We start from the raw sequence: 26,200 nt of genomic DNA, 5'->3' as shown, positions 1-26,200 counted from the left end.
TTGCATCAGAAGGTCAAAATAGATGCCAAAAAACTCTTGATAAAAAACTCAGTAGTACCCTGGCCCCACTGTACCATGTACCAAAAAAAAAAAAAAATGTTGCGGGTTCGATCTCTGTTAGGACATGGACGGGAGGCAGCAGATTGATGCTTCTCTCTCACATCAGTGTTTCTCCCTCCCTCCCTCCCTCTCTCTCTCTCTAAAAGCAGTGAAAAAACGTCCTCAGGTGAGGATAAAAAATTAAAAAATAGGATGCATCCTAATGTGACCAATGGCACATGTAGTGAGATCCTACCAATAAAATATTGGAAGCATTTCTCTTACAGTAAAAATCAAGTCAGAGATGTCTATTATTTGCTAGTAAAATAGACAGCAGTAAGAAAAAGAAATAATTGTTATCACTGTTTGCATGTGAGATTGTTGTATACTTAGATAATCAAAGTGAGTGTGCTGAACTATTAAAACTAAGAATAGCTAAAATGAAAGATACCGACAATACCAAGTGTTGATGAGGATGTGGAACAACTGGAATAGCCACACTTGGCTGGTGGGAAACACAAAATGGTACTGCCGCTTTGGAAAACAGATTGGCATTTTCTTCCAAAGTTAACATACACTGACCCTACAGCCCGTCAGTTCCGCTCTCTGTATCTGTCTATGAGAGGTAAACACATATGTCTACACAAAGACTTGTGCATCAATGTTCATGGAGGCATTATTCATGAGTCAAAAAGCAGAAACAAATATCCATCAGTGTTGTTTAGTGAATGGATAAACAACATTTCCCCCATCTATACAATGTAATACTATTTAGCAGTAAGGAAGGATCTACTGATGCTTTACATGGTTGACTCTCAAAAGCACACTGAGTGAAAGAAGTGAGGAGCAAAAGACTGAAAACTATATGATTTGTTATATTAAATTCTCAAAAAGGCAAAATTGTAGAGACAGAAAGTATTAGGGATAGGAACGGACTATAGTGATACCACAGGGAATTTTTCAGAATGATGGAAGGTTTTAAAGTGTGATTATACTCATAATTGGACGACTGTGTATATTTGCAAAGCTTGATGAACTGCATACTTAAAATGGGAGGATTTTACTGTATGCCATTTATACTTCATCAGAGCGTGAAACAAACATGCCGTTGGCAAGCAAGCCTCAGACATTTCAAGTGAAATTTCACATATGCCTTCCTTTTTCTTTTTAACCTGATAGAGCTAATATATTTTTCTTACTTCAAACATCTTGTCTTTAAGATCCCAACACATTTATAGTAGATGTGTTGTTGACTTAACATGGAAGACTTACATGCTTGTTCCCAATTTACATAGAACTTTTTGGCATTGTAGTTATGTATTAAAGTGATTATCTTTTGCTCTACATACTGAACTGTTTGTAGGTGAAATGTGAAGTCTAGAATGTTCTTTAAAATACTCCAAGAATGGGGAAAAATGGGTGTTTAGATAAAACAAGATTGGCGAATGTTGATAATTTTTGAGGCTGGATGATGTGCACCTGAGGATTCATTATGCTCTTCTGTTTAATTTTGTTTACGGTTATAGTTTTTCATAATAAAAAGGAAAAAAGGAGAACTTACTACAGTGATTAGGTAAAATATAAACATATAAAATTCAGTAATTTTCTCGTATACTAGTAAATGTACACTCCTGTGCCCTCTGACCCCAAATGTAGTGGGGGCGGGATTTCTTCACAACAGCCCGTTCTCCAACTCTCCAGAACAAACTGAATGTTCCACAGTTGAATTGTGACACTAACTACCTGGAGTAAGCACAGATCTCGCAGGTCGAGACCTCAGCCCCACAAGACTTCCCCCAACTGCAGGTCCCAGTTACAAGTCCCAGGTTGTCGTCTGTACTTCTGACCAGCTGCCTATAAAATAGGGATTCCCACAACCCCTTCTTCAGTTCAATAATTTGCTGTAATAGCTCACAGAACTCAAGGAAACACATTTATTGCTTTTTTTTCATGGTATAATAAAGGATACAGACGAACAAGTAGATGAAGAGGAACACAGGACAAGGTCTGGAAGGGTCCCGAGTGCAGGGACGTAGGTCCCCATGGGGTTGGGCCGTGCCGCCCTTTTGGCACATGGATGTGGGTATGTGTTCACCAACCCGGAAGGTCTCTGAGCCCGTGGTTGAGGAATTTTTATGGAGGTCTCGTCACGCGCACATGATCCGCTATTAACTCAAAGCTGCAGACCCTCAGGGGTGAGGCCGAGAGAGCCAAGCTTCTTTCTAATCATGGCTTGGTGTTTCTGGTGTTAGCCCCAGTCTGAAGGTATGCAGCAGCCCACCAAGAGTTGCCTCATTAGAACAAAGGACTCTTACTCCTATCACCCAGGAAATGCCAAGGGATTTAGGAGCTCTGTGTCAGAGTCGGGGGCCAAAACACAAGGACAGCAACAAAAGATGCTACTAGCACCCCTGTCACTCAGGAAATTACAAGAATTTTAGGAACTTGGTGTCAGGAACCAGGGCCAGAAACCAAATATGTATTTCTTCTTATGTCACAACTGGCAATAACATGTTAGTATAAATAATGAAATACATAAAATGCCTAGAATTAAACCTAAAAGAAATATGTAAACTGTAAGACTATTGAGGTTATGAAATGTAAAATAGAGAGATAAATGGGAAGTCTTAACATATTCATACATGAGAAAACTTAATATTTTTAAATAGTAATTTCCCCAAAATTAATTCCAATGAAAATTTAAAAGGAATTGTTTTATTACTTGAAAAATTGTTTTTAGGTAATGGCAATGAATAGAAAAGGCTTTCCCTACAAGATGCCAAAATGTGTACTATAAAATTTACAACAATTAAAGTGGAGCTCTTTATCAGCTAACTGCTCAAGGAAATAAAAATAGACTCCATAAAGAAGTGTTGGAGCGATTTGGTCACTATGTGGGAAAAATAATACTACTTCACATCATACACAAAAAGAAACCATAGTAGGGCATGTAAATGGGAAAAAACAGCAGAGTTCTAGAAGAAATACATGTGACACTGAAGTAAGCAGCAGATGTATGACGCAGCTACAACTTTAAGATGAGAGACACAGGGCAGTGGTGTACAGATAGCAGGAGCACAGCCCTGAGTGTGGGAGGTTCAAGTGTCAATCAGGGAGGAGCAGTCCACTCCATTCTGGAGCATTTATATCAGCGTTAATCGCCAGATAAGGCAGAGTTCCTATGTTGTTTTATTTTTACCCGTGCATCTCTATTTTTCTTACTTCCTTTCTGTTGTATAAGTTTCTTGGTTATCAAACGGCTTGTTTTACACTTTTTTGGCATTCTCACAACTATAAGAGGTGATTGATTTTTGAGAATTCCTCCAAAGAATTTTTGAAAACAGGCTAAGACTTAAGTGAGTGTTGTTGAACTTAATATGGTGGTGTTGCCACGTGACTTAGTGATCCAAAGGTCTTCTTAAATGATGGCAAAATGGAAATGGACAATATTTGCAGGTCATTGTCTCAGTGCAGGAAACACACACAGAGCTGTTGAGTGGAGCCACATGACACATTAACTTAATGATTTCAACTGTGTTTTTTCAGTAAAAACAACATGAAAGAAATTAAACAGTGTAGAAGATTGTTTGCCCTTCTCCTTCACAGCGCACACATCATACAATTATCCCCATACACTTGCATAAGGGATTAGTTTGACTCTGTGATTTTTACCTTTCTTTATTTTCTAAATTTCTGTATGTTTATCTGAATTTATACTGTATTTGAAAGGTCAAAATAACTCTGCCCATTGAGTTCCTATTTTCAGATTTACTACACTCTAGTTTTGATTGAGCACGAATAATGTGGTACCACCTTATCTTCTGCTTGTAGGCTACTGGATCAAGATCAGTCCCTATGCCACTGTCAAATGTATCCGTGCCAAAATCATCGGTTTCCCGTGTGCCCTGCAACGTAGAAGGAATAAGTCCTGAGTTAGAAAAGGTATTCATTAAGGAAAACAATGGGAAGGAGGAAGTGTCCAAGGTAAGGTTACATGGAATGTTTGAATCCCTTTTTTTTCTTTCATAGTGTTAAATTGTCTCAAAAGTCCTTTCTTGGTAACAGCTGTATTAGATGTAATTCACATACCGTAGAATTCACTCATTTAATGTGCACAACTCAGTGGTTTTTACCATATTCACAGAGTTGTGCAACCATCAGCAAAACTGCCTTGCAGTGTTTTCATCACCCCAGAAAGAAACTCCGTACCCATTAGCAGTCATCCTTCATTTCCCTCTGGTGGCCCATCCTAGACAACCACAAATCTGCCTTCTCTGCCTATGGATTTGCCTATTCTAAACATCTCGTATAAATGAAATCATGTAATATGTGGCCTTTTCGTAACTGGCTTTTTTCACTTAGCATAATGTTTTCAAGTTTCACTTGGGTTTTAACATGTATTAAGTGCTTTATCCCTTTTTATTGCCAAATAATACTCAGTTGTGTTTGAATGTTATTCCATCGTCAACTGATGCATATTTCTATTATTTCTATTTTTTGGCTTTTATGAATAATGCTGCTATGAAACTTATACACAGGTTTCCATGTGAACATAATCTTTTTATCTCTTGATATATACCTAGAAATGGTATTATTGGTGTGGTAATTTTATGTTTCAGCTTTTGAGAAACTGCCAGGCTGTTTTTCAAAGTGGTTGCACCGCACTGTTGTATATTCCCACCAGCAGTGTATGAAGGGTCTCATTTCTGCATCTTCCCCACACTTGAAATTACCTCTTTTGTCATAGCCATCCTAGTGGGCACGAAGGGCGAGCTCTTCACTGGTACTGATCTGCATTTCCTGGTAGCTGCGCATCTTTCGTGTGTTGCTGTCCATTTGCGTATTTTCTTTGGAAAATTGTCTGTTCAGATCCTTCACCCCATTTAAAAATCACTGTCTTTTTATTATTGAATTTTAAAAGTTCTTTATAAAATTCTTTATTTTCTAGATAAAAGGCCCTTATTAGATGTATTATTTGAAAATATCTCACATTCTTTGGGTTGTCTTTTTCACTTTCTTGATGTTTTTTGAGATACAACATTTATTTGTAAAATAATTTGTACAACATTTATTTGATTTATTTGTACGTTTGGTGTCATAGCTAATAAACCATTGGCTAACCTAAGGTCACAATGATGTATTCTTTTATTTTTTCTAAGAGCTTTATAGTTTTAGCTTTCTTTTATATCTAGGTCTTTGATCCATTTTTTGATTAATCAAAAATACTTCATAACTTGTGTCCCAGAAAAGAAAACAGATCACTGTTACATGTGAACCTGTGTTTGACCGCATTTAAAGGTATATTCAAGAAAAGAAACCATCAAGTAGCCTTGGGCTTTTATTATCTCTGGTATTATGGGGAACTAAAATATAACTTAATTTATACCAAGTGTGTAGCTGGTTCCTCCAAGTAATGTGTAGGTTTTAAAACTGATTTAGAGTTAATCTCAAAGTCCAAGCAGTTTTATTTTATCCTTACAAAAAAAACCTTCCTACTCTCAGTATTGCTTAGCAGATCTGAGCATTATTTATGTTTCTTGTCTACCCTACCTAATTCAGATATGTTTGTGTATGTGTACGCTGATACACAGGGCATCACTGTCAGAATGAAACACAACTTCAAAGTCTCCTACTGATGGGCATCTAGATTTTTCTCAGTTTTTGCCTTTACAAGAAGTGCTTTTGACAGCACTGTGTACTCTTGCAAACAATTTCCAGGCAGTGAAATTGCTGGGTCAAAGCATTTGTACGTTTTAAATTTTGATAAATATTGTTAAAATTACCCTCCCAAAGGTTGTACCATTATACATACTCTCCTTAGACATTCATGTTACAATTTTATTTTATATTTATTATATCATATGAGAATCCTTTGGAAATAGGCCTTCTCTTAGCTGTTAAGTGTTAAAATGTTTTTTATTTACATTAAGTAATATTTCAGAACAGTAATGTAAGACAGTGAAATTGGTCGAACTTTTTGAGGATGAGAAAATCAGTCACGTATTTGCTGACTCCTTAAGAACTTCAGAGCAAAACTATGGTAGAATATAAAACTTACTAGTAGTTCTGCCTTTAATAAGTCCTACTCTAATTTCATGGTAGCCGTATTAAAATTATTCTGGGGTTCACTACACACTTAAATTAAAAGATTAATTTGAAAATTTTTAGATTTATGATTGTGTGCCTCAAAGTTTTAATAAATTAAAATGTCACCATTAAGGAATAGGCCAGCAGCTATAAAAAGAAAATCATACTGTTAAATCTATCAATGTTCTGAGCCTTCACATTTCCCATTGTTACTTATATAAATATGCAGATTTCTAAAATCTGTTTTGTTCTAATTCTTCTAATCCTCCTCCCCAACAGAACAAAAGTTGGTTAAGGAAGTTGATGTATAGTATCAGTTACAGCCTGAGAAATATGAATATGGAAAAATTGTGCTTATTAAATAGGACATGAACAAAAGATAACTCTAATTCTGAAAAATTTTTAGCTACAAATCGATAAATTGTTCTTTTCCTGATTACAAATATTGACATTTTTATTATAGTAACATTTTTATGAACTTAAATATCTAAGTTTTGAGAAATAACTGTCATGAGGCCCTCAAATGGACATATCTTATACCAAGCATCATACAATCTTGTCCCCTCCCCCCAAAAAAACTGTCAATGATTTATTCTTCATTCATTCTAACATTTAGGACAGAGTCATAATTAAAATATAAATTTAGTTAAATAAAAGAAAAATTATAAATAATAAAAATAAAGTAACGTTTTCTTAGCATTTTACTAGATAAATTAATGTTTAGGAATATTTTTTTCCTAAATTGGAAAGTTTCACTTTTTAAATTTACTTACAAATGAATTCATATTTACATAATCTCTTTTTTTAATTTATTTTTTGATTCTCATCCAAGGACATTTCTTCATTTCCCTTAAAGAGAGTGGGATGGGGGAGAGAGAAAGAGAGAAACACTGATGTGAGAGAGAAACACCGATTGGTTGCCTTCCTGCACGCACCCCAAACCACACCCTGAAGGCCCGCCCAGTGTACCCAGCCAGGGATAAAACTCAACTTGGATATGTGCCCTGACCAGGAATTGAGCCTGCTGTTTACGTGATCTCTTTACAGTAGAGTAGTCCTCGTGAAGATGGTGTGGCTTTAGTTTAGCATTTTGTTAAGAAAAACAGATACGTTTTGTTTCTTGCCTAATTTTATATTACACATTTTCTCTCTGACAGTATTTCTACAAACTCTAAAATGACAAAGAGCAGTAAATAGTGAAAATAATTTACAAATAAATCAAGTATATTGGTGCTTTTTCCTAGCATTACAATCTTGTCTATATAATAACAAAAAACATCTTAAATGATAATTATCTAGAATTGTATTTATTAACTTTTTTCAGCACACAGGTGAGGAAAATGGAGTGAGGTCTGTCTTAACAACAGAAGCAAAGTAGAAAGTTCACTGGGGCAGAGGCTCTGACGCCAGTTAATTAGCCATGTCCCCAGGAGCTTGATACTCCAAGTTCTTCATTTGCAAAGACATTAGACTAATGAGCTTTAAGGTCTTGCCAGGTCCAAAATATATGATTCTGCGATTATAGTTTCATTTCCACGTCTAATTTTTGCCAGTCAGAACAATGCATTGGAATTAAGGAAAATTATGAGTAGTCCTTCTCAGTTGGATATCAAATTAGTAGAATTGTTCTGAGTTACATTAATATTCTTCATTGAGTACTAAAAGAAAAAAACTTCTATTAGAAATTTTGGGTAATGTGCAAAAGAAATAGAAAGCAAGATTTTGTTCTTGGCCTCCACAATGAAAATAAGAACAAATGAACAAACCAAAAGATATACTTGCAAATAGTAGGTTTTCCTTTCTTACTGGCAAGTGAAGGTGATTTCTTGAGCAGCTCGGTGAATTCTTCCAGCGTGTGTTGATTGGCTGTCAGCTGTGTGCCAGACCCGGTACTTGGCATTAGGCATACAGTATTAAAAGAAGCCTCTGCCCTTGAGGAATATTATGGGAAGTGCTAACCTACAATACGAACAGAGAGCTGTGGACTTTTAGAGACAATTTTTCCTTAGTATTTTGAAACCTAACTGCTTTGGGATTTGAAAGAAATTTTTCATTCAATAAAGGTAACATGCAGAAGTTCAGACCCAAGATTGGTATCTTTATTCTCAGGAGAATCAATTATGCTGATGGTAGCAGTGGACTGTGACATCAGAGGAAACGCTGTGGGTTTTCTGTGTGAATCGAGAGCATGCACTGCCATTCACAAGCGTGATGGTTGTCCCTCTTACAGCCTTTGGATATTCCAGACGGCCGCAGGGCTCCACTCCCCGCGCACTACCGGAGCAGCAGCACACGCAGCATCGACACGCAGACCCCCTCGGTCCAGGAGCGCAGCAGCAGCTGCAGCAGCCATTCACCCTGCGTCTCCCCTTTTTGTCCCCCGGAATCCCAGGACGGTAGCCCTTGCTCCACGGAAGATTTACTCTATGATCGTGATAAAGGTAAGAGGGGAATCATCCACCTAGATAGAGGGTTTGCTACAGGGCCTTGCTCATTACACTATCTTTGTCTTAGACCATTACATCGTATTTTTTCTTTTGTTGAATGGCGGGATTGTAAAGGATTGGTTGACCTAGGTTTGTTTGTTCATTGGTTTCACATACCCCCTTCTTTGTGACTCTTACAAACATCTTCCATAAATGTGTCAGAGAAGCACAGCACGTGATTCTGAGAGCTAATGAAAGCTATAAAATGGAGCGTGTACAGCTTCGTATCATACAACGCACGGGATTTTCCCTGGCGTTGTCCTGAGTCAGTGATGGTTATGGTAGAGTTTGTATTTCCCGCACCTCTAGTCAGATTTCGTAGTCAGAATGCTTTGGGAGGAAATAATTGCTGAGTAAACTGTTGGGAAAATGGGTATATTTTTAACCAAGTAGATAAATGTTAGTAAGTACCTATAAGACACGGGTGGCAAACACAAGGCCCATGGGCTGAATCCGGCCCTTGTTTCTACCTGGCAGCAGTGTTGAGCTCCTTGCCCCCCGTTAAGAAGTAGTTACATTTATACAGTCCTAAAATTGTATTCGGCCCTTTGAATATAATATCAGCAACCACGAGGCTGATGTGGCCCCCGGTGAAAATGAGTTTGACACCCTTGCTATAAGACATCAGGGATTATATTATGATGTTACATGAATTATCGGTAACACCAATAAGAGGGCAGAACCTCTGGGATTTTGTTGCTTGTCAGGCCCAAACGGTTTCCCATGTTCTTCTGTCCTGGTGACAGGCACACGGCTACCGCTGCTCAATCTCCTCTGTTTCTGGCCCCCTGAGGCCTACACGCAAAAGGTACCAAAGACTGCCCAGCTTCCGCCTTCCTTGCTACTTTCAAAGAAACACTGAACCTATGGCTTCTCGCCATAGAGAACTGGATTGTAGGCAACAAAAATTTTAAAACATAGGAAAGTTAAGGTTTACAGAATCTTAGGGGATTTTTATGGCCCTGGTCCTGACTTGATCCCCCCTCCCCTTAATTTCTTTCATTTTGAAGTATTCTGACATGTAAAGTACACACAGGTCTTACATGCTCAGCCCAGTGAATTTTTACCTATGTGTACACTCATGAAACCACTGCTTAGATCAACATACAGAACATTTTTAGCACCCGAGAAGGCTCCCGCGGCCCCCTTCCCAGACGGTGTCTTTCCCCTGTCTACCTGGAAGTACCCACTATTCCGACTTCCGTCACCATAATGGAGCTTTTCTCTGTTGCTGGATTTCATAGAAATGGAACGTGAGAATGTGGATTCTTTTGTGTCTGGCTTCTTTCATTCACCATTATGCTTGGCTCCCAGCTGAGGTGTTAAATGGAACCTGCTTTGGACTTTGTCCTCTGCTCTTATTTCTGTGGGTGGGTCTCAGTGGTTCTCCCCTGAGCTCCCTTACTCTGTGACGGTTGTTTTGAAGGCATCTCTTTGCTCTGGGGAGAGGTCTCCATTGTGTAGAATGTCAGACCAGGAAACTTTCATTTCACAGAGGCATCTTACCAGAGCAAATACACCCCCTCATATTTTCACTAGGGAAGTTTTGCAGTAAACCAAATGAGAAAAACACCTCGCTTCTAGTAGGAGTATTTGTTTTGAAGGTAAATGGTAATGTTAAATCATTTTAACTTGTTTTAGGCTACACAGGTGGTAAATGGCAAGACAGGTCTGTATGATTGATTCCTGAACCCATATTCTGTTACACCAGTAGAAAAGATAAGTACGATTCAGGATGACCGCTTCTGCTGCTGCTTAGGGCCTGTCCGTGGGTTAAAATGAGAAGTAAAATAACGGGGATAGTAGGGCTACGCAAGCAATTCTAGAGTTTGTTTTCTTTTTAAGTTTAATACTGCCTGTGGTTAATTGAGAGATGCTAAACCACAAAGGAAATGTATTAAGAAGATGATCGAGGAGTTCCATTTTGGCTAACTGGTTGTGAATTGCCTTCAGGGCCTCGAAGTGAGTCTGTTCCGTTAGGTACAGGTAAATCTGTGGCTTCTGCAGTTCGGAGAGGTACCTACTGAGATCTGAGTTTTAAACAGTAGGTGTTAAGAGCCTCACTGGCTTTGACGCACAAGAGTGGTTTTGAGTCCTGAAAAGTTCTGGGCACAAAACTTGCATTGATTCTCAAGGAGTCAATAAGTAAGTGGTAACTGCTGCTGTAAGAATCATCATCACTGTTATTACTTGTTATCCCCCCAGAGCCCTCAGGAAAAATACAGACTTTTTCTTCACAACAGCGATTTTCAACCTGTGGCGTAACGCAAGAGTTTTAATTTTTTTAAGTGTATTTTATTGATTGTGCTATTTTTATGTGTATATATACACACGTATATATGCATTTTAGGATCAGGAGTGGTAGTTTATGTATTTCAGCTGAATTAATACTTCTAGTTTATTTAAAGAAACATTTGTTGAGCACCTACTATATGTCAGGTCTATCAGAGAGCTGGAGAAATAGAAATGGATAATATGCGATATCTGTTTGTAAGAAGTTTCTGGTCTGATAGGGAGTAATAGTCATGTGAATAAAGAACACGTTGCTGCAGCACCAGCGAGGGACGTGTCGGGTTTACAGTTTCTGAAACTTACACACGTCGTGTCATTCAAACTACAGAATATCGTCTCTGACTCACTACTTCCCTATGTGCAGTCTAAGTTCTGGGGACTTTTTAAAGCTTCTAAATCTGTCTTATAATTGGCATTTTCTCACAATAAAGCATACATTGGTCTTTTGTTTTCATATCTTTCCAGTAAAAAAAAAAAGTGGAAGTTACAGATTTCTAACAGGTCTGCATCATTACCTATGAAAACAGGATTGATACTATAACTTTGTAGTCAGTGAGGATTGATTTGGAGTACCCACATATTCTTCAGTCGCTGTCGAGATATGTGTTCTGTGGTAGAGCGGCTGGTGGAGACATTCTGGGGCGCCTGGGTAGGCATGCTGCGGGGGCGAGGGGTGGCTGCCTGGAGGGTGTGCTCTCCTGAGAGATGCCGGGGGCTGAGTGTTCCTCTGGTGCTCGTCCGCTGAACACTTCCCTTGGTTCTGACTTTCCTCACGGCAGTTCTGCCTTTTCCTAACATCATTCTCCGTGAATGGTGTATAATTCGAGACCTCGAAAATAATTGTAGTTGATTAGCCTATTGATTTTTTCCCCTCTGGCTATTGCAGTGGCAGTGCCAGGACAGAAACACTCTGTTGAGAAACGTCCAGCCATTAAGAGACTGCTTTCAGGTTTTGGTTTCTGTGTGGGGGGTTTTTGCCAGGTTTTTCCAGTGACCAAAAGACTGAAGGCATCCGTCCCAGTCCCATGTATGAAGTTGCCTGGCTGACTAACCACGTAACAGCCACAGATCCTACGTTATGGTCTAGAGGAGAATTCAGGGGTCCAGAATAGGAGCTCTCATCTTGACATCCTCAGAATGTACCCTAAGACATTATCATGCCCAGAATGCAAGGGAGAAAAGCAGTTATTTATGTAATACAGATGGAGAGTCAAAATATTAGTTCTTTATTAGCTCTGCCAGTGCTCCTTGATGGTAACCAAACTAGTGCTGGGCAAGCCACAAAACCTAGACTTCAGCCTGCCACTTAGAGTTGATCTTTGGCACAACTCACTTAGGCAGTTGTTACAAAATTCTGCAATTTTGCGAGATATAGTGGAAACATTGATTATTCTAATCATGGAGTCAACTCAACCATTCTACTTAGTCCAGCTACAGACAGTTGTATTCCAAGGATCCACAAACTGGTTACTTGGAACTTAAACTATATTTTCCCACAGGAACAACGTATGTTATGTGGATGGAGTTTCCCAAGACTAATGCATAAAAGCCTATTTAACTCATGCTGTGATTTAACTCATAAATATTAATATTTCTAAACTTTGGGTGTTAAGACTGAGCAGCCCTTAGCAGAAGAGAGAAAGAAAAAGTACTATCTTGTCTTTCCAGGGTCTTTGGCTGACCCTAGGCAGACTTTGAATTTTTGACATCTTCTAATTCCTTTCTACGTAACTTTTAACTCTGTTTGATTTATCTCTAGGGCTCTATTTCTTAACCTTTTTTGACCTTTGTCCTTACCGTACTTGAACCCTCTACTTTCTAGATAGCCTAATCAGCCAAGATTTTGTAGCACTTTTCTTACTGTGGTTTACATTATGAAAATGATATATGTGGTGTGTACTTCTTTTAGCTACTAGATCTTGCAAATGACTGATTTTTGAGCCTGAATCTGTTTCTCTATGAAATGATGCTTCCCATGTGTTTCCAGGATGTTTATTATCGTAGACGAACTTCTTGGTGGTAATTACAAAGAGTGTAGAGATATAGTCCCCACAAAGAAGTTATTCGACAAGTTAACACAGATCTGTTCTAAAGCAACAAACAAACAAACAAACAAACAAACAAACAAACTCATAGACACAGAAACAATGTGATGGTGACCAGAGGGGACAGGAGGGGGAAGAGGGTAAAAGGGATCAAATATATGGTGACGGAAGAAGACTAGATTTTGAGTGGTGAGATACAATGCAATATGCAGATGATGTATTTTAGGGTTGTATACTTGAAACATATGTAATGTTATTAACCAATGTCACCCAATAACTTTAATTAAAATAAATCATAAATAAATATTAGCTGTTCTTTTACAAAACTGATCTGCTTTAGAATTATGGCTCTAAAGTCATCTTTCCTATTTCTCTCTTTCAAGATAACATCTAAAATTACATATATTCCTATTCTGACAGCACATCAGAAACATCCAGTAAATAAATGCCTTTTCCCCCACTTTCAGAAAATGTTCACAAGTGTACCCATGGCAGATGCTGTGCTAGCTAGACTCTGGATGAGTTACTATTCATAATTTAAGACTAATTGATAAGTATACAACTGATTTCTAGCAGTTACAAACCAGAGGCTACAACAGAAGCAACCCAAAATTTCTTACCATGCCTGCATATATCTTCCACTTAATGTCCTGGTATGTAGTTAGCAGAATGCAAGCTCCAGCAAGAGCAGGCAACTTCACCGTGCCTGTTGCTGTATCCTCAGCAAGTAGAGTAGTACCTAAAATGGGCTGGTGCTTAGTGGAGATTTTTTGAGTAATTCTTTAAGACCCTTCTTCATGGGATGTCCATTTTTAAGGGTATATTTTTATAGCTGTGTTGAAAATATTAATATATTTAAGTTAAATTTTATGTGTTTGGCCTTTGAATGTTCAGGAACTGCGATAATCTCTCTCCCCAACTCCTCACCCAAAAAACCCCAAACAAACCAACCAAGGTTATGCTAATTTAAATAGGCCTTCCATGAGAAAGCAGACAGCTTCGTGTTTCCTGTTGAAATTAGGGGAAAGGAAGTAATTTTACTAAAGCCGGTCGCATCTTCTACTCTGTTCATGACTGGGGAGAAAATATAGGGTATCAGTCAGGCAGGAGAGAAAGGGGGACCATTGAATTTTTTTGTCCCAGTTATCTTTTGTTTTCCTCTAGGAATAAATGCCAACACATAGAGGCCACTCCCCCCACTCTATCTCTGTGTGAGCCTAATGGAGGGCAGGCCCAGGAAAGCCATTGCCTGAGCTATAAGACTTTAGTTAGAAGCATAGAATGTTAGATTGGAAGGACCTTGATCTTCTAGTCACCTCATCTTTCCAAGGAGGACACTCGAGGTGAGAAAGATCAACACGGGCGAGGCCAGGTTGAATCCTCGCTCTGCCAGGCACGGTAATCCTGTGTCCTTGGGCAGGTTGCTCATGTCACCTGTGAGTTAGGGGTGATGATGTTACCTGCCTAATAGCATTGTTATGGTGATTAAATCTGCTCAGGTGAGTTAACCTTTGATGTCTCCTGTAATATTGCCACAATCCTATGAGCATGGATGTCGTCTTTTTTTTTTATCTTTGTTGTATTTTGTCCCATTACCATTTAGTTGTCCTTAATTTAAGAATGGGGATTCTGAGAGTTATAGAAATGAACCTACTTCCTTAAATTCAGTGCAGTCCAGATGCCGACAAAGGTCTACTACTTTACACTACTTCTTGGTGCCTTTGCAGGAGGAATAGCGTTTATACAGGCATCCAGCTGTGAAAGGGCCTGGTGTGAGGAGAACAGTAAGAAATTGTGTGGCTGGAGCATAGGGTGAATGGTGTGGAGAAGAAAGCAGTGCCAGCGGAGAGGTGGAGAGGCCGCAGCTTTATAAAAGGCCTGGAGGCCTTGCTAAGAGAAAGGAAGAGCCAAGCAAAGACCCTTTGTCAGCTAAGGGACACGACCAGCTTTATTTTTTGGGACCATACCATGGGTGGAACTATAGAATTGAAGAGACAGCAGGAGGACAAGCTAAGGTGCTATGTTAGTAGTCCAGTGGTCTCCAAAATTGATTTATTACACACCTTTTCCAACAATTTTTAATCTGTACCCCTAATATAAATTCATATACATGTGTCATTCAATCCCCAGACTATGTGCTCATAAAGCTTCCTTTCTTATTTTTAAAGGTAGAAAGTAAATATATATGTGTTCTAATATTTTCTTCCGGCCTGTCAGCACATCGTTTTGTGCTCCTCAGTTGGGAAATCACAGGTGTAGGGCAAAGACGAGACGAGGAGGGGCAGCGAGGGCAGAGGGAGTGGAAGATAGAGATGGAAGAAGAATCAGCAGCACCTGGTGGCTGGTTCAATGTGTCTGTCAGGTGAGGGAGATGGACGAGAAGGGAGATGAGGATAAAGGCAAGTTCTAAGCTAGTCTGGCTTCAGAGTTGTGGGAAATGATTGCCACCATTAATATGGTGGTAAATACCAGAGAAGGAACAGGCCTTTAGAAGACTACCATGATGAGTAAGCTGAAGGTCCCATGTGGCTTTCTGCCTGAAGATGCTAGAGTACCGTTTTTGTGTAGCAAGAACTGAAAATTAAAAAAAAAAAAAAAAAGGAAATACTGAGTTTTCCCTAATATAAGGCATTTATAGATTTTGTTTTGCCTTCTGTTTGTGTATAGTTAAGCGCTCAGTAAATATTTAAGTGGGCATTTAAAATTATACTGAAACTGTTATTAGAAGTATTTGGTTTTTTCCTCTGTACGACACTTTAGGAGCAATTTAATATGAACAGGGTGTTTCAGTTTTTTGAAAATTGATGTCCTTGAACATTTTTTTGTTTAAAAAGTTCAAGAATATAAAAAATAAGATTGTATCAGAATGATTTTCCTGCGATGCTTACTTACATTGCTTTCAAGACATAAAATATTCTGTGTAATCTGAAATTTATTTTCAGTTTAGTTTTACCATTGTGACTTATATTTGTAAGAGTCATTTTAGGCCATAAATTGGGTTGAGGACTGTCTTCACTAAACTGAGTTGCTTTCATTTTCAAATGCCGTGTCAGATAGAGTCAGCGTGCACTGTTCATATACATGTAAGATTCTGAGTGAGTAGTTAGCACATCAGCAACTCCAGGTCACATCTGGAGACAGTAATAGGCAGTGTTGTTCTGCATATCAGGATTGTGTTTGTGGAGGAAGCAAAACAAAAGTAGCAAAGCTTATTGATGCGGACTCCATCCAGCCATGTCCGCCGTGTTGTGGATGAGACAAACAAATTCACATGGACTGCAGAAGTCCTGTGGGGAAAAAAGGGATGGGATGGCCACTCTCTAAGTGAGAGAGCGCCACAACCCTTGCCTGGACAGGCTGTTACTGCTTTTCTGGGAGCATTACCTCCAGCAAGGTCTTCATTTGTCATGGTCAGGCAGTAAGGATCAAACAATAGATACCATTCAAAGAACTAGGAGGGCTTCTTCTGAGTCAGGGTCAGTTAGCTAAAGGGCCATAAAACTTTGGGAAACAAACTCATTTTATGCTTGGACCCTTATCAGAAAATTGAGGACATTCTTAGCAAAGCAGGTTTCACAGGGTTTTATGCATTCTTTCTTAGGCATGATCGCCACAGGGAACTGTCCATACCTGCCCAGGGCTGCTCCGCCCTCCGGCATTGTTTCAGGCTTAAGTGAGGTGGGGGAAGTGAGGCAGCCAAGAGATTAGGAAACTTCTCACAGACAGAATGAGGATTCAGGCTATGTCAAAGCCGAGGGGCGAGGGTCCATCACCCCCGTTTTCTATAGCCCCCCCAAGTCCTTCCTTGAGGGCCCCTTCTCCACCATGCCTATCTTAGGTCATCCCTCCCTTGAGGAATCTTACCCGTCATTGGCTAACTAGTCATCTGCCTGGGGCCAAGCAGGGTGAAGTAAAGGGGACAGAGGCAGCCCCTACCAGCAAGATAAGCTTTGTCTCCTTAGTGGCTTATGGCCCCAGGGTCCTTTACTCAGCCTTAGCCATGGGGGTTATAGGTTCTGAAACCAGGTAGGGTGGTTCCCAACAGGTTATGATGTTAATTTTTCCTTCTTACCCTTTGTTGAATGCTGGTTTAATGAAGATCTTAACTATAGCTAATGTCTTATTTTATTAAAATTCTGTAACCTTCTTATAAAGGGTCGACTTTGAAATTTTATAGAAACCTTAGAGACTACTTGTGAAAGCCAAATGTTCTCCTTACCTGTTCACAGTTTAGTCTAGGAGTTACTTTTGGCCCTGACCAGTGTGGCTCAGTGGTTGGAGCATCATCCCATGCACCAAAAGGTTCGGGGTTCAGCCCTGGCCAGTGTGGCTCCGTGGTGGGAGTGTCGTCCTGTAACGGAAGCATCGTGGGTTCCATTCCCAGCCAGGACACATGCCTGGATTGCAGGTTTGCCCCTCCGTCTGGGTGATGACAGTCCCTGGTCCGCATACGGGGGGGCCGCCATTCAGTGCTTCTCTCTCTTGCTCCTTCCCTCCCTCCTTGCTCTCTCAAATCAATAAACATTTACAAAAATTTTTAAATGTAGGCTTTTCAAAAGACTGGTAATGTCAACTGGTTCTAAAAGTTTGTTGTCAGGGAATGCTATGTACAATTGTGTCCCATGATTTCATTAGGCCATCAAACCACACTACAGCTGATCATTTTATTTCCTGAAGCAAAAGAAGTAATTTTAATAGTAGAATAGTAGTTCTGTTTAGATTCTATTTAGTCAACCATGTTTGTAAACTAATTCTATTGGCTAACTTTTAATTATGCTTTTCATGTGTCATTGAGTGTAGTGCTGGTTAACTCTGGGCTCACTTTCCCTGTTGTTCTAGCTGGTAAAGGTAGAAGAAGAATTGCATTCTACGATTATTGGTGCAGTTATTATAAACCTATTTTCTTTGTAGGGGCATCTGTAGAATCTGCATGCTTAGGGCATTGATTTTCATTTCCGCATGATAGGTCTCTGTATGCCGGAGGGCGCCACTGTGAACTGAATAGTTCGTGGTGGGCGGACACGCTGGAGAATCTGGTACCCCAGATATTACTGTGCTTTCCCACCAGACACAAAATCTGTGACCGCATGCCTGAACAAAGTTAGAGTGTGCAGACTCTAACTAAACTAGAGTTAGAGTGTATTAAAAATGACTCTTCTGTTAGTTTCTGCCAACAGGGAGTGGAAAAGACAATTTCTGAATGGTTCACCTTTTTAAATTTGCAAATTAGGAATTATGCATCTACTGTTCTAGCAATATTTATTGAGAGACCTTACTGTGTTTCAGGCACTCTCCTAATCCTTTTACACACATTTTCCATAGCTGATATCAGTAGTTATTTCCATTTAGGCCTAGGTAAAAGTAGAAGTCAGGTGACCTAACTCCAAATCAGTGTTTTAACTTTTTCATGATTAGTTTTCAAAGCTGACAGCATTTCAAAAGCATTTGTGACCTTTACCCCAAAAAAGGAGCACGTGATTGGGAGTAGCCTCAGACTAAAATCATAATCTCTTAGGGATGAGGCCTGGACATTGGTCAAAGTATTGGACAAGTTACTTGTATTTTATTTGGTAAATGTGGTACACATTCATAAGTATGATCTATTATAGTAATATAACCAATAAATTGCTTTTTCACTCTTGATTTTTCAGAGTTGGGTTATATAGGTGAGCATGTTATGAATATAGACAGCTATGTAAATAATCATATTCATTGCACTTAGTTTTATTAATTGACATTGGCTATGATATAAGAACATAAAATAGCATTTAACTTAGTCTCATCTACCTATCTAGTGATTTCTCACTGTGTAATAACAGAATAATGAGAAAATGTATCATGCTTGGGAACACAACGGATTAAATTAAGATTACATGAGACTTTTCATCTTGAATCTCCTGAGCAGGCAAGCTCACCTCATATATATAAGTCTTTCTGAAGTGTGGTTATTAAATTCAGCCAAGAGTTCTAAATGAGTAGGTTAGCACTCACAGTCTGTAATGGGCAGGATAGGTGGTTCACGTGGGTTATTTTGAAGCATGCCATTCTGTAAGGCAAAAAGTTGGTACAGTGTTCCTTCTTTGTATGTTAGAGCCATTTTAAAAGTCACCGAATTTTAGAGTTAGGAGTGGCAACTCTTAGAGTTATGTAGAAGCTCAAAGAGGCCGCTGTATATAAGGTCACACAGCTACTCAACTAGTGACAGAGCTAAACCCTCAACGAGGCGTCTCCATTCCACTTCCCTTTGCACTCTCTCAGGTTACACGCTTACCTGAGAAACACACTTCAGATTTAACACATCTGCTTATGGTTCCAAATTTTGCTCTTTCAAGCTTTGCTTTTCCAGACCACCAAACATTACATGTAAACAAATGTATGTGTGCATGTGTGGATTTTAGAAAATTTTTAGAAGTTGGAAGTTGGAAAAGTTTTAAGAAGAAAAACCATTTAATTCATTGTAGATTGTTAATGGGAAGATAATCAGTTTTGTATATTATTCAAATCACATCTAACTTTCAATTCTGAGACAGTCCCTTGACATTATCGATAAAGCTCTGAGAGAAATAATGTGGGTAAGCCTGATGATGCAGTAAGAAATATAACACAGGTGATTGTAACTGTGGCCAAGATGATAATTCTTACATCATAATACGGTGAGTCTTTGCTGATGGCAGTAATGCTCGGTGGGGGCTTGGAGCCCGTGGTTTCAGGCCGCTTCTGCACGCCAGGAGGGCCGTGTTGTTCCCAGCAGCAACCTCCGTTCAGGCCCCACAGGCCCTGTCTACTGAAGTATTTCCTCTGCATGGCTTGTTGCTGTTTGGAGAGCAAGGCAAGGTCTAGCTGTATTTTTGGTATTACACTAAGTTCAAGGCCTCCTTCTCACCAGTTTTTGACTGTGGACCGGTCTTTTCGGTCTAGCCTAGCTGTAATAGACAGCAACAAACTCAGACGCTAGTCAGGTTAATGACCCTTTCCATCTGCCGAAGAGAGAAAGTCATATTTCCCCTTGTCCCTTCCTGGGAGATTTGTTTAAGCAACGTAGTGTAAGTGTTGACTCTAAAATCCTCAAACCTGCATGGTGTATGAAGAAACCCAACTTATCTCTAAACTTATTTCCAAGAGACTACACAGAAGCTATAGGGACGTGCACAACAGTAGTGATGGGAAAGTATGTGGTTTTCTAGGTTTCTCAACAGTGTGGCCTTGTTACTTTTCAGGCCATGACTTCCCAGCCAGAGATGCAGCCGTATTCACATATACGGGACCAACACAGAAGCTCTGTGAATCATGCGCCAAACACCCTATGAGTGTGCCTGAAGGGCCTGTCTCTAGGCATGGGCCGTACTTCATTAGTAATGATTGAAACATCTATCACCCAGATTCTGAATGTTAGATTGTGTCCTGTATCCTAAACTAAAGCAGTTTATCAAAATTGTGACGAATGCAATGATGGTGCAAATGCTGTCTTTCAAAATATGTCTGAAAATAATACATCCCCGTAGATCATGTGCTCAGTGTGTTAGTAGTCGGGGATTGGTTTGCATTAGGCCAGACTTTGTTTAAATAGGACGATTGTATTTATACAAGCATGTTACTGACTTTACAGCTTGGCATCTCACAGAGATAATGACACATTTTGGTGAATTTGAATTTCCAAAATCCTTTGCCAGGTAGGAAAGGGAGAAATTACATATAGGTTTTACGGCTTTTCATGAATAGGCCATTTTCTTTTTGGTCAGAAATATGAAGAAAACATGTCAGCTAGAGATGCTTTTAGATTTCTCATGCTTCCAGTAGCAAAAATACAAATTATGCTAAAAAGCACTTTTATACAGACATTTTCAAAAGCAAAATCCTGAGCCAATTACATTTTCATGGTGGGCCGAGGAAAAAAGACATTGTGTTATGAACCTATTTTTCCCCTGCATACATAATATCCTTGATGTTGAGTGAAAGCAATGTTCCTGCTAAGAGCTAGGGAAGATAACTCCACACACTAAAATTTTCAGTTGCACTGGTTGGACACCGAGAAAACAGCGAACGCTGTATTATAATCTCTCGTAGTTCTTCTGTATGACTTACGCATATTATGCCACTCATTTACATTTTGAAATACATAATAATGTATTTGTTTTCAGGACTACAGCTCTACTATATTCTCTGAATAAGTGCAGTTTTCTGGACCAAAATGTCATCCTTTTATGTTCCGTGGTGTGGCGGATTACTGTTGCATCGAAGCTTTTATTTGTAAGAACTGCACTCACAAGGGTGTTAGAAGCAGCTTTGCAATAAAGGAAGCTCTGTGGTGGAAGCACAGGGCCAGTAGTGGATAAATTGTGCAAAAGGCTGCTTGTTTGGAAATCAAACTTAATTTAAAAGAGCTTTCAATCACTAGTTAATGTAACTGCTTTAAATTTACAGACAGTGGGAGTAGCTCACCGTTACCCAAGTATGCTTCATCTCCCAAACCAAACAACAGCTACATGTTCAAACGGGAGCCCCCAGAGGGATGTGAGCGAGTGAAGGTCTTTGAGGAAATGGCGTAAGTAATGTCTTTTCTATCAGCTGGGATCTGCAAAGCTGTGAAGCTTTTTACTGAGACCAGTTGATTACAGATGAATCAACTACTCCATCCAGCTGATAATGTGTTTCAAAATAATGAAAAGGGAACTGAATAGGCAGAAGAGATCTTATTAAAGCAGAATTGGAGCCTGTATGTTGCAAATCTGTAAGCTAACACAAAAGAAGCCTGGAAGTCCGTCCTTGCCAGCTAAAAGGTCGGTTCTCAGTCGGTGCGGGTTTTCCCTTCAAAGGCTCTGTTGACCGAGGTGGCTGACACAGAGACGTGTGGTGGCAAAGTCGGTGTCCACGTGTCACCAGCCTGCTGACGGGAGACCCTCTCCTTCCCTGTGAGCACCTCCAGCTCGTGTAGTCTCTGAATTTAGACTTTCCATTTACGGATTTTTTTTCTTTTTGAAATTTTAATATGTATAAATTAGAAATTAAAGGCATAGAGGTTCATACTGTAAATACTTGGCAGAAACCCTGTGGCTCTTGGGCTCACTCCTCCCTTTGCCCCAGCGCAGGTGCCTGGTGGAGGCAGCTGTGCTCTTGCACGTACAAGGGGATGGAGACCCGGCTGTGGGAGAGGATGGCTTAGCTCCTGGGCCTGGGCAGAGAGGAAGGGCTCATGGACCCTGCTCTGCTGGGCTGACCGGCTCTTTGAGAAACTACTGAAACTTTTTTTTTCTGTTCTGTGTTCTAGAAGTATGTGTAGAGATGCAGAAAAAGGAGGAAAATGGCCCTAGCTGGTGTGACTCAGGGGACTGAGTGCCGGCCTGTGGACCAAAGGGTGTTTGGTTCAAGTCCAGTCAGGGTACATGCCTGGGTTTTGGGCCAGGTCCCCAGCAGGGGACGCGTGAGAGGCAACCACACACTGATGTTTCTCTCCCTCCCTTCCCCACTCTCTAAAAAAAATAAATACAATATAAAAAGAAATATTTAAATTAAAAAAAAATGAGCAAGTGCTTAGAATCAAATATATCATGGGGTAATCCCCCCCCCCCCCGCCCCAGTATACTCTTTCTTAACAGAAAAGCTTTGCATAGTCTTCAGCTATAATGTAAGATGTGTTTCCATGTTCCTAAACGCTTGAAAGCAAACCAACGATCTCTGAAACAGTTTGTCTGCCCAGTCCTTTTGGAAATGCTTTGGTCTCAAATATCACTTCGGTGCTGTGTACATCAGTAGTCTGCCAGCTGACGTGTGCTATGGAAGATGTTTACCCCTCTGTGTACACTTAACTCATTCCCTGCCATTCACACTTGAGCTGTGATAGAGAACTCCAGTGAATTCAGAAAGTGCTTAACTTTTTCGTGATTGTAAACCTCATTTTGTTTTATGGTTTTAGGTCTCGTCAGCCTGTCTCAGCCCCTCTCTTTTCATGTCCTGACAAAAACAAGGTTAATTTCATCCCCACTGGATCAGCTTTCTGTCCTGTAAAACTCCTAGGCCCTCTCTTACCTGCCTCCGACCTAATGCTCAAGAACTCCCCCAACTCTGGCCAGACTACAGCCCTGGCAACCCTGTCCGTGGAGCAGCTCTCCTCCCGGGTCTCCTTCACGTCTCTCTCTGACGACACCAGCATGGCAGGCTCCCTGGAGGCCTCTGTCCAGCAGCCATCCCAGCAGCCCCCGCAGCTCCTGCAGGAACTGCAGGGCGAGGAGCACATCTCCGCACAGAACTACGTGATCCTCTAAAGCAAAAGGGAGCTGGCCTCGACCCGACCCTCCGTGGATTAGGAGCTAGATCTCAGACATCTATCTGCATGGAGTGACAGAACTTTCAGAACATCACCACAGACAAAATACTTCTCAGCAGCATAAAGTATCTCTTAACACTGATCTTGGCAGGGACGGAACTCCTAGTCAGCAGTTTTTGTGGAAAGCAGTAATGCTTGCAAAACGTGTGTGTCACTGAGCATTTTAAGTGGAGACTATGCATTTCATAGTATGTTTGACAGATTAGTACTGTGTCCTGTGTTCTGTTCCAAATTCTTCAGTATAAATAAGCTCTATATCAAAAAGTTGCCTGTCTCAGTAGAAAATGTCTTGCTGTGTTTTGTCCTATGGAAAATACTGTACTTCAGGATTATGTTTACAATTGATCCAGGTGTTTGTTTCTAACTTCTGTAATACATACAATGCAAAAAATAAAAGAAATGGCCACAACAGTTGCACAGTGCCCACCCTATGGCCTAGCTTCAGGTACTTCGGTTGAAGTCTAAACTCAGGTAACTTGGAATGTATATCATATTGGGATATTAACTATTTCACAGCTAAAAAGCTAAAGAGGGAACATCACTCTCTGCCTTTCCTACCTTTATGCATTTCCCTTTCCTCATTACATTCCACATTCTTAGAATAAGAAGTGCATTCAACCCTAGGAGAACGATAATCCTGGACATGGGTGAACATGAGAAGAACCAGCAAATCTTACGGTGTCTGACATTACTTTTGTCGTGTGGTTACAAGTAAAACAGCTGTTGCATTCACTGTCTCAACATGTGTAAACGTGGCTTTATTTCTTTTTTACAAGTTCGGGTGTTGCTCAGTTAAGGACTGTTCAATGTCACATATGAAGTGTCCAGGCTAGGCTGCATACAGACATTCCACATTGTGTGTGATGGAATTTAAAGACGAGAGTGTCTGGGTCTAAATTCAGAGCAAATGAAGTTTCACAGGGGGTGATTGAGATCTTTTTATTTATGTTGGCCATCAAGGTCATGAAACGCTACTGTTGTATCCAAAGGCATATTAATGCTGATTTCCCTTTTGGAAATTCTTTAACTTGCAGGTTTAAAAATGATACACTTTTGGTTATTGTTTTACTCAAGCAGTTGAGGTGCACGAGGTACATTCATGTAGAGAGGGAATATGTAGGTCTCAGAGTTAATGCAGCATAAGCAGGTTATTTGGTGACTTCCAAAAGCAGTAGTTTGAAGCTGTCTCCTGTAAGCCTCTTACAATATCATGCATAGCTCTCTTAACATTTTGGTTGTGCAAAGTATAGCAAAACCCAAGTAAATTAGCCTTGACTTTTCAGACCTGACCTAACTTCTCAACGAAATGTGAGGAGAGCCCTAGGTCCCCCTGATTGGTCAGTGGACGAGCCCAACTCCCAGACGTCGTTTTTTGCCACATGAAGAGCATGCAAAAGCAAACAGGCGTTTTTGTATTTTTATCCCATTGCTTTCAGTTCAATAAAACATAGCGTCATTTCCACCTGCACCTAAAGTGTATGGCACGGTTTTCTTAAAAATTAGGGGAATAAGGTGCCTACAGCTACAGGAACGTTTCAGTTCCCTTCAGTCATTCCTGGGTTTTTATTTTATAAAGAGGTTGAAGAAGGAAGAGATGATAAAGATAAAAGCAACACCATTGATTTTTTTTTAAGAAATGGCATATATATGTACATGTTCATGTGTGTATGTATTCTGTGTGTTATTTTGTCACGATCCCAATTATCTTCTTTCCACCAAAGTTCGCAGTGATATCTTCTCCCGAAGGTGCATGCCGGCTCCTTTGAGTCAGTCAGTGTTACGTGGTAGGAGACTGTCGTGGGGAAGGACTCAGTTTACTTTTGCCGTTTTCACAGGGGAACCTTTCGAAACAATCTCTTCAGCAGCAGACACCTTTAACCCTTATAATCTCAGGCCTTGATGAAAATACTATATTTTGTAGATTATGGTTAAAGGGAGAAAATTATTAGCTCTGTAAGATAAATATGAGCTCCATTAACTTCTGCTATCTGGTTTAGCATTACATACTGTGTTGATCTTATGCTCTGCTTTTGTCCAAATAAGATGCAATAGTATCAATATCAATTTCTGAAAGATGGACTGATGATGCTTTTTTGGTGATGAAATCTGATGTACGATATTTATAGTGCTATGTGCTTTTATTTTCTCACGAGAAGCTGAATATTGTGTTGTACATTTGTTCTTAGCATATATTAAAGTTTTGAACCAAATGTGTTAAAGCTTATGCTTTGCCATGTAAATTTCCCAGAAGTTGTTGAGCTCAAATGTATCCTACACCCAGCTGTAGAAATTTGTCAGAAATTGTTTCAATTTTGTATATAGCTGTACTGTTTAATTTAGCCACTGCGCTGAACAGTGTTCGAGTTACCATCAATACGGCTTTACACAAGGAAGTGTGTGGCTTTTGTTTTGTATTTTTTCAGTATAGAAGTTCTTGTGTCTTATTTAAATAAAGTTATTAGTAAAAGTGGAACAGTTCACAGCTGTTTTTGGAAAGGCTGGGTGGTGAGCACCTTCCCTCACAGAGGAATTCAGTTCAGGGTAAGGGCGGTGAGGGGCCCTCAGCGAGGGCCAGCCCCGCGTCCTGGGCTGTGCGGAGTCTGCCTGGATCAGATTTCCTCAGCCTGGTTTCCTCCTGACACACTTTCCATCACAAGGGGAGAAGCTAGATGTCTAAAGTTCCAAGTGTTCGTAATGCCCCCAGCTATGAGCACCTTAAATAGAGAAAATATTGTTTCCGTGTCGTTACTTTATACTGAAGAATTATTTGTGGAAACAGGTTTTTTCACGTTTGCTGAAATCAGCTCTAAGAAAGTTGCATATTTCTTGCAATGAAAGCTGTAGCAAAAAATATATATTATTTTACTCTTTTACTTATGTTTAGATTCAGGATAAGAGGGGAGAAAAGCTTTAGAGAGCAATGGGGTGTT

The 26,200-nt window shown here is 39.9% G+C and overlaps 1 protein-coding gene across 7 annotated transcripts in view; it reads left to right on the top strand.

The window, feature by feature from the left end:
- GLCCI1 (glucocorticoid induced 1) overlaps positions 1 to 25,743 on the top strand; it is a 91,282-nt gene extending 65,539 nt beyond the window's left edge. For 6 of the 7 annotated variants that reach the window (XM_053926850.2, XM_045185237.3, XM_053926851.2 and 3 more), the window contains 4 exons: positions 3,871 to 4,023; positions 8,357 to 8,567; positions 21,371 to 21,491; positions 22,860 to 25,743. In XM_053926850.2, the coding sequence (XP_053782825.1) occupies positions 3,871 to 4,023; positions 8,357 to 8,567; positions 21,371 to 21,491; positions 22,860 to 23,208 (834 nt within the window). In that variant the 3' untranslated portion in view covers positions 23,209 to 25,743. The remainder of the gene's footprint in view (positions 1 to 3,870; positions 4,024 to 8,356; positions 8,568 to 21,370; positions 21,492 to 22,859) is intronic. The other variant, XM_053926855.2, reaches the window with a different exon arrangement.
- The last annotated feature ends 457 nt before the right edge of the window (positions 25,744 to 26,200 follow it).

The sequence above is a fragment of the Desmodus rotundus genome, chromosome 6 (assembly GCF_022682495.2).
Source record: "Desmodus rotundus isolate HL8 chromosome 6, HLdesRot8A.1, whole genome shotgun sequence".
NCBI lineage: Eukaryota > Metazoa > Chordata > Mammalia > Chiroptera > Phyllostomidae > Desmodus > Desmodus rotundus.
This window is presented reverse-complemented; position numbering and strand designations above follow the sequence as displayed.